Source organism: Mastomys coucha, unplaced genomic scaffold, assembly GCF_008632895.1.
Source record: "Mastomys coucha isolate ucsf_1 unplaced genomic scaffold, UCSF_Mcou_1 pScaffold13, whole genome shotgun sequence".
NCBI classification, from domain to species: domain Eukaryota; kingdom Metazoa; phylum Chordata; class Mammalia; order Rodentia; family Muridae; genus Mastomys; species Mastomys coucha.
The window spans coordinates 32,478,187-32,487,194 of record NW_022196895.1 but is presented as its reverse complement, the minus strand read 5'-3'; the positions used below and the strand labels follow the sequence as shown (position 1 = coordinate 32,487,194).

Here is a 9,008-nt window from a genome sequence, read left to right as displayed (position 1 = left end):
TGGGAAAGAGCTGATAGATTTGAAAATGGCCAAGTGGAAAATAAACTTTTCTGGATTTTTGAGGCAGAATTTAACTTTGTAGCCTTTAATTTAACTTAGCTGGCCTAAGTAGAATTTTCTAAACTAAAGCTTAACAGAGCACGGGGGTTCATAGCCAGAATGACAATGTTTGAGAGGCTGAGGCAGGGAGATGAGGAGCTTAAGGCTAGCCTGGGCTACAGGGTGAAATTCTGTCTCAGAGGAGCAAAAACAAACACTAAATAAAACATTAGAGTTTATAGTTATTGAAATAAAAATTCAGTTGAAGAGTGAAATGACAAAACAAGACACAGTTGAAGAGACAATGCTCAGGTGAGTGGAGTGAATTATAGGAAGTCATGGTGTAGCTCACAGAGATAGGAAGGTATGAAGCATAAAGCAGAGGTTGAGAGACATAAATGCTTCAACATACTTCTAACCAAACACTGGCTGCACATTCTCCAGAATTACATACGCTCTTCGATGAAACAAGTATATTGTGTGCCAAGCAGGAATGAGAGTACGACAGAGTCAAAGCAAAGTGGATCTCTGTGTAAGATCTCAGTCTGTGTTCTGCTCCTGTCTCTTGACATGGTATACACCGGCCTGGAATCACTACCAGACTGCCCTTAAATTCATGATGATCTTTCTGCCTCAGTTTCTCCAGTGCTGAGATCACAGGAATGGGTCACAATGTTGGACCCTCATCTATTATTTTTGAGTTTTTTTTAGTTTTGGTTCTTTGAGACAAGTCTTACATAGTCCAAGCTGAACCCCAGCTCTCTGTCATTGAAGATAACTTGAACTTTTTAAATTTACAGATTTATTCTTATTATCATTGTCTACATGTGTGCATGTGTGTGAGAGCATGTAAGTATAGGTACCTGCAGAGGCTAGAGGTGTGCATTGTCCTGGAACTGGAGACACAGGTCGTTGTGAGCCATCTAACATGTGTGTTGAGTGTCAAGCTCTGGTTCTTTGGAAGAGGAGTATATGTTCTTTAACTGCTGACCCATCTCTCCAGTTCTCCTAGTTTTAATTTAAAATTTGAATTAGTGTATGTGTGCACTCACAAGCATGTGTGGGGGTACACACATAGAAGGGAGTCAGAGGGTAATTTGTGGGAATCAGTTCTCTGTACCATGTGGGTTCTCAGGATTGAACTTTATTTCGTTGTGGTGGTAAGCACCTTTATTTCCTGGGCTGACCCGACCTTGTACTTCTCATTCTTCTGCCTCAACCTTAGCGCTTGGATCACGGGTATGCACCAGCATACCTGTTTCGTGTGGTGCTGTGGCTCAATCCAGAGTTTCAAATGTGCTATGCAAGCACTCAGCCAACTGAACTACACCCCAGCCAGGAATTTAATTTCAACAAACAAACGTGGCTTGTCTTGAGAAGTCCTGTGTCTAGAAGATATATGAGGAGGCTTCAGCAGAATTAAGTTCTTTTTGGTTGAACCGTACTTCTAATGGTCTTACAGGCATGCCTGAAACTGGGGGTCTTTATACATCCCTAACAACACAGGGGCTGAATGAATGGTTGATGAGCTGACCCACAAACCTGTTTCAATTCTGCAGCTCAAATGAAGATGTTTGTTTAATTGTGTGTGGAAGATAAGAGCGAGCCACATCTCAGTAGTTACACGTTTATCAAATATAACCAGAATTTTAACGTTCAGGGTCACATGTCTCATGGCAGAAAGGTAGAGTAGGGTAGCTGGATTACAGGGTGAGAAACCTGGAGTAAGTGGAGTTTCACTTTGGCGCAGGCGCAGAAGGAAGCCTACAATCAAACCTGCAAGCGCCCTTCCCCCACCCCTTTCCGACTGGCCTCTGGCGCAGGCGCGTAGAGTGCTCCAATATGGCCGCCTCCGTGGATCTGGAGTTGAAGAAGGTAAAGGGGGCTTTTCAGCAGACAGACCCTTCTGTTTGAATGAGGAAGCGAGTGGGGACGAGAATGGGGGCGGGAGTGGGGGAGGCTCGCGTCGTGCTGGAGGAAGGGGACTGTAGGGGGCGGGGTCTGGCCTCCCGCAGCCCTGAGACGGGACCCGCTCTGCTTCAGGTGGAGCCCCTCGCTGGCAGGAGCTGCTGCTGCTTCGGGCGGGTGGGTGAGGTTGCCGGGTCGCGCGCGGGCTGGGCTGCCGCGTGTCCTTATGTTGGAACTTCAGAGACATCTCTCTGTGGTTTGAAGCCGTCGGGGTCCCGATTTCATAGCAAGAACTGAAGACAGCATCTCACAGTGATTCCCGTCAGGGTGCTTGCTGCAGTTTGGTTGCCTCATTTGATTTGAACCGAGTTCAACCTTTGCTTTTAGGTCATTTATTCTATACCTTACCTTCCCCATCACCTTTGTAAAGAGCTCATACACCACACCTCCTCCCCAAGTAAGCTTTCCAGAAGACACTTCAGAGGAATTGTATTATTATTTTTGTTCGATCCCTTGCTTAGAAATGGTTTTGTTGTCATTTTGCTTTTTTTTTTTTTAAGTGACAGTGTCTCAGTGTGTTCTAGAGACTTGCTATGTAGCCTGGCTGGTCTTGAACTCCAAGCAGTCTTTCTGCCTCAACCTCTTGAGTTCTGGGAATTACAGCCTTGAGTCAAATGCCAGTTTATAAATGGATTGTTAATTGGAAACAATTTTGCTACTTAACAGTCTTAGGACCCTGACTGTGCTTTCATTGTGGAGAGTTTAGCTGTAATTAGAGAGGACCCTTTGTGTTTAAATGTACTTTTCTAGAAAGGTAAACTTCTAGCGTTTTTTTTTTTTTTGTTTTTGTTTTTTTTGTTTGTTTTTTTTTGGTATATGGTTTGTTTGGTTTGGTTTGGTTCAGTTTGGTTTGGTTAGGCCCTTAACTCCTAGTGCATTTTAGTGCTGCTGCCTTCTGAGTATTAGGGTAACAGATATGTGCTAGGGTCCCTGGCAAGAAAAGTCTTAAAAGATTGAGCCCCAGGCAGAAAAATGGGTCAGTGGGTGAAGACACTTGCCAGGGGGCCTGGCTGGTAAAGTTCTATCCCTAGAATCCATGGTGGAAGGAAAGAACTGCTCAAAGTTCTTTACAGGGTTTCTCTGTATAGCCCTAGCTCTGCTGGTCCTGGAACAGACCAGGCTGGCCTCGAACTCAGAAAATCCTCCTGCCTCTGCTTCCCAAGTGCTGGGATTAAAGGCGTACGCCACAACCGCCTGGTACCCAGTCTTAAATTTGGTATTATTGTGACTTTTTTTTTCGATCAGTAGGTTCTCTAGGTGAGAAACATTTTTAAAAGTTTTGTGTGTCTGTGTGTGTGTGTAGACATGCTTGCAAGGTGCTTAGTGGAGGTCAGAGAACAACTTTTGGGAGTTGCTTCTCTCTTATGAAGTAGGTCCTGGGAATTGAACTCTTGGTGTCAGGCCTTCTAGGCAAGCTGAGCCGCCTTTTTGGCCCAGATTCTGGTTTTGTTTTTTTCTAAGAGACAGTAGCCCGGGCTGGCCTGGAACTTGGCTATGTAGTTGGCATGCACTCAGTTTCCCCAGTGCTAGGATTTGCACTCAGGGTTTCCTGCATTTGACAGGACCTCTCACTGGGATCTAGGGATTGCCACTTTGGCTAGATTGTCTGTCTAGTGAGCTGCAAGGACCTTCCCTCCCCACCCCCCCACCTCCATGCCTAGCATTAAACAACAGAAGAAAGTTGTATTTTTATGTATTTATCTTGCCTGCACGAATGCCTGTATACCATATGTGTGCAGCCGTCTCAGGCTAGAAGAGGGATTTGCATCCCCCTGAAACTGTAGTTAACAGGTGGTTGTGGGGCTGCTATGTGGGGACTGGGAACCAAACCTGGTCCTCTGCAAGAGCAACCAGTGCTCTTAACACCTGAGCCAGCCCATCAGCTCCGAAGCTCAGCATTCTTTGTGGTCCTGGGGAGTGAACCTTGAGTCAGCTGACTGAACTGTTTCCCTAGCTCCCATAAGTAACATCTTAAGTAGCTGCCTCTGGCTTACCTTTGCCTAAGCAATAGGACAGCTGAAATAGCTGCTCCTAATAAAAGAAGCCACTTGCTATTGTTCTGGGGATGCTAAGTATATGGATCTTGCTTTTTGCCATTCTTGTCTTGAAACATGTAAACGTAGCCTTCTACAGCATCCTTTCATGCTATACATCTCAGCCTTTAAAATTTTTTCTTTTTCTCTTTTTCTTTTTTTGAGACATGGTCTCACCATGTGTCCTGGAGTAGCCTGGAACTCACTATGTAGGTAGACCAGGCTAGCTAGCCTTGAAATCACGAGACCCTCCTGAGTACTGGGATTAAAAGTGTGCATTCCTATGCCTGATATGTAAATCTCAGCTTTATTGATAAAGCTTTATATAAAATGTTTTCTCCTTTTATCATGTGAGTTTAGGTTCTAGGGATGGAACTCGTGGTTGGGCACGGTAATAAGTACCTTAATCTGCTGAGCCATCTCGTGGACCTCTGTCTGTCTGTCCACCCATCTACTTATCTATAGATGGATTAAAAATTAATTTTAAAATATTTGTGTATGCATATAAAAGTGTGCTCAAGTGTTCTCTTACCATGTAGTTCCTAGGGATCAAACTTAGGTCATCATCAGGCTTGGTGGACAGTGCCGTTATCTGCTGAGTCAATCTTACTGGCCCTAAAAAAAAATATCTTTTATAAGACAAGGTGTCTTGTAGCTCAGCCTGGCCTGGAACATCTTTTTTTTTTTTTTTTTTTTTTTTGGTTTTTCGATAGTCCCGGCTGTCCTGGAACTCACTCTGTAGACCAAGCTGGCGCCGCCGCCGCTGCCACCACCACCACCACCCGGCTTGGAACATCTTATGAATCTGAGTCCCAAACAACTCCTGAGTCTCCTGCTTCTGCCTCCCAGTTGTTGGGATTATAGGTGGGAGATACCAGGTCTGGCCCTCCAGCCAGGATTTTGAAATAACGTGGGGTGTTTTGGATTCTAGGTATTTAATACAGATGCAGTAAGTCATTTCTTGATTTAGATCTCTGGGTTTATCCCCTGAGTATTTTATTTATCCCTTTTATTATTCTCTGGTTACTTGATAAGTATGGCTATTTTTTAATGCACATTTGTTTTGCTTGTTCATATTGATCGAGTCGTCTATGGATAGGGTCAATGAATAGGGTACATTTAGAATTTACATAGTGTTATAGTTCTGTTGACACTTATTTATGCTTATCTTGGTAAATTTTACAGCCTTGTCTGGTTAACATGTTCTGTTTTAACAAATCTAAATTTGACTTAAAAGTTTAACTTACTTAATGAAGCACTTGTTTTTCTCAGGCCTTCACAGAGCTTCAAGCCAAAGTTATTGATACTCAACAGAAGGTAAAGCTTGCAGACATACAGATTGAACAGCTAAACAGAACGAAAAAGCACGCACACCTTACGGACACGGAGATTATGACGCTGGTAGATGAGACTAACATGTATGAAGGTGTAGGAAGAATGTAAGTAAATTACATCCTTCATGGGTTTTTCTTATAAGAGGTTTTGGGTGAATTAAATGGTGGAATTGTTTATTTTCAAATTGGGTTAATTAAAAAAAACGGGTTAAAATATAGAAATAATTTACAAAAGCTTTCTTAAAAAAAAAAAAGGAGTAAAACCCCAAGTGGTTTTATGTGTATTTTTTAATTTTATGTTTTTTTCTCTTTTCTCTCTCTCTCCTTCTCTCTCCTCTCTCTCCTTTTTCTCTCTCCCTCTCTCTCTCTTCTCTCTTTCTCCTCTCTCCTCTCTCCTTTCTCTCTCCTTTCTCTCTCCTTTCTCTCCTTTCTCTCTCTCTCTTTCTCTCTCTCTCTCTCTCTCTCTCTCTCTGTGGGGGAATGGATATGTGTGGGCGTCCCTGTGCCTGCCCACCCCACCCCACCCCTGCCCATGCCCATGAGAGTGTTAGAGCTCTTGGAACCGAATGTAGGTGCTCGAGAGCCTCGTGATGTCGTGCTGGCAACTGAATTTGGGTTCTCTGCAAGAGCAGCTAGAACTCCTAACCGCTGAACTATCTCTCCAGCCACTCCCCTTTCAAAAATATTTTTAGTAACCATGTATGTCATGGTATGGGTGTGTGTTGGTCTTTGCAAGTGAGTACAGGTACCCACTAATTTATGCTTTGTACTAATTATCAATATAATCTTTTTATTTTAAAGCATTCTTAATGAGTGGAAATAGAGACTGCTTATTGAGAAAGGAAGAGCGCTCCTGAGAATGGGAGTGGGCTAAGCAGGGAAAGGGCTTAAAAGCCCTGATTGTTAATACAATTAACCGCTTGCATTACATTTTTTCTATCAAGAACATTTTCTCCTTATGAGAGAGATCAAGTCTCCTTTATGTTTTCTGAGAAAATGAAGACTGGGAAAGCCATTGTGCATGGACCACATTCCATTTCAGTTAGCTCATGGGGAAGAACTGATTTTTTTAAGGTGGGGAGGAGGGGGTTCTGTGTTTGGCCTTTGGGCATGATGGACTAGGTGGGCAAAGGCTTTAAGTCTGGAGATCTTTTAGTTAGAATGGAATTTGACCTCAGTCTTTGACGACTTCTTTTGTGATTGACTGGGAGGAGGCATAACATGTGTAAAGTTCTGTAATGACTTTAGAATGACATCATGACAAGGTGACCCTTCCCGTGACTAATTCATTCTTTCTGCTAAGAAAGAAGTGATGATGAATGTCTGACTTGCTTTCTTAAATGAACCGCATACATTCTCTCTCTAGTTCATGTTTTTCATTTTGTCTTATTTTAAGAGAACGAGAGTCCCTTTTGTGAGTTTTTGTTTTTAATTTTGAAATGTTCTTACTGTTTCTCTGTCTGGCCTTAAACTCCTTGTGTAGCAGAGGGTGACTGAATTCCCTGTCCTCCTGCCTCCATGTCAACAAGTGCTGGGATTACAGGTGTTCAGGATTGGGTTACAGCTGTTCAGTACTAGCTCCAGTTTGTGAGGCTGTTAATGGTACAGAATGGGAGCCTTGATTGTGTGTCATGTAGCATGAAATGTATTGTTGGCATTCACTGCAGGGTAAATTTTATCCCTTAGTTTGAATATCCTTAGGTCTTAAAACAGTGATGCCAGCTTCTTACTATCCTTGGAATTCACATTATTACTTTAGTCTTTGTTTATAACAGCTAAAGTTGTAAAGTTTTTTGTTTGTGTTTGTTTGTTTGTTTTATTGTTTGTTTTTACCAAGCTGGCCTTGAACTCAAAGGGAACCACCTGCCTCTGCCTCCTGAGTGCTGGGATTATATCTAACACCCCCCTGCCCCTTCCCCCCAATATTTTGTTGATTTATGAGACAGGGATTCACATGGCCCAGGCTAGCTTTGCAGAGACCTTGAGCATCTGCCTTTCCATCTTCCAAGGGCTTCATGGAAAACAGTGTTTTCAACTTTCAAAAAGCTTTACATTTTAATTGTTTTATGTTTGATTCTAAGAATCAATCCTAGAGCTTTGAACATGCCAGACAAGTCTTTAGCCACTGGCCTGCCCCCTAGCCCTGAAGTTTTACATTTCTTTAGAATAACGACATTTAGTAAGCATTGTGCATAAGTTGTGGGAGTTAGTTTTCTTTTTTCATACTGTCCAAAATTCTACAGATTCTATGCAAAATATTGCAGAGTTTAAAGGCTTATTTATGGGCATTTAATGGTAGAATGGTATTATTTCATATAAATTATGTTTCTTAAAAGAAATGTGCAGTTTTAGAGTTTTGGATGAGCTTGGTTTTAAAATGAGCTTTGAATTCTGCACTTCATCCAGCGTGAGCTTGCCCTGCATTGTAGGGCATGTGAGGTGAGATGCTCCTCTTACTTGGCCAGACGGAGTATTGGTGCCGCAGGGCTGGAGAAACTTGCTCAGTGCCAGTCTGGTCATGAGGATGTTCCCTTTCTTGGTGCTAACCCTGGAATACCTACTTCTGAATTTATGGTCTTGAGTAATCTTGAATCTCATTGTTATTCATTTTTTTTAATTCCAGCCATTACCTTCCCTTTTAAGTACAACTTGAAAATTCTGATCATGTGACTTTACCCCATAGTTTGTATTTTGAAACAAGATTTTAAAATCCCAAACCCTGCTTTGTTTTAGAGTCTGCAGTAGATTTTTCTACTTTTCTTTTGACCCACAATTACTGTTGTTGTTCTTTGTTTTTTTTTTTGGAGTGCAATATGTTAGACAGGTGCTCTATCTATCACTGAGCAACATTCTCAACCTTTTTTTTTTTTTTTTTGAGGTAGAGCAGTTTTCATGTAGCACAGCCTAGCCTGAATTTGTTATAGTAGCCAGAATAATGCAGAGCTTCTGTCAGCTGCTCTGGCCTCCTGAGGAGTGAGGTTGTATTAGGGCTAATCCTGTAGTATCAGCTCACTTGTTCTTTCTACTCCCAGACCTGCTCACATCCATTCTTCACAGCACCAGAACCGATCCTCCCTCACAGAACCTTTTGTTTATCCTCAGTCCTTCTCGGGGAACATGTAATCTTATTAGCCTCATATTCACAGCCATATACTGTTTTTAATTGGCCCATCTAGCCTTGGGTCCCACTGCTTCCTGCTTGTAGATTGAGTAGCACAGGCATCTCATCTCATGGTCCTGTTTTTTGTTTTATCTGTTCAGAAGCGTATTGAGACTCCATATGGTTTTTAAATATGCTCTAAGTGATTGGTGATGTCTGTCACGGAGTGAGGGGAGGAGACCCAGCACACGCACTACACGTTTTTACCCCTGCCACATGGTTTTTGCTTCTTTGGTTTTTGTTTTTGTTTTTAATGTCATGTTTTGTGGGGTTTGTTTGTTTGTTTTGTTTTTTGTTCTTTGTGGAGGGGGGAATCTTTAGTTATTCCATTTTTGGCCTTCACCATTCCACTTTGCCTTGTGAAATTCTCATCCTTCAAGATATGGCTCAAATCTTGTGATGCCTTTGGAATTTTTCTAGATTTATCCGTTTTTTCTTTTCTTTTTCTTTTTCTTTTCTTTCTTTCTTTTTTCT

At 42.2% G+C, this 9,008-nt stretch overlaps 1 protein-coding gene across 1 annotated transcript in view; it reads left to right on the top strand.

Moving 5' to 3' along the window:
• The first annotated feature begins 1,800 nt into the window (after positions 1 to 1,800).
• Pfdn1 (prefoldin subunit 1) overlaps positions 1,801 to 9,008 on the top strand; it is a 56,405-nt gene continuing 49,197 nt past the window's right edge. Inside the window, exons 1-2 of the mRNA XM_031365388.1 lie at positions 1,801 to 1,914; positions 5,313 to 5,479. Of these exons, the coding sequence (XP_031221248.1) occupies positions 1,882 to 1,914; positions 5,313 to 5,479 (200 nt within the window). The 5' untranslated portion in view covers positions 1,801 to 1,881. The remainder of the gene's footprint in view (positions 1,915 to 5,312; positions 5,480 to 9,008) is intronic.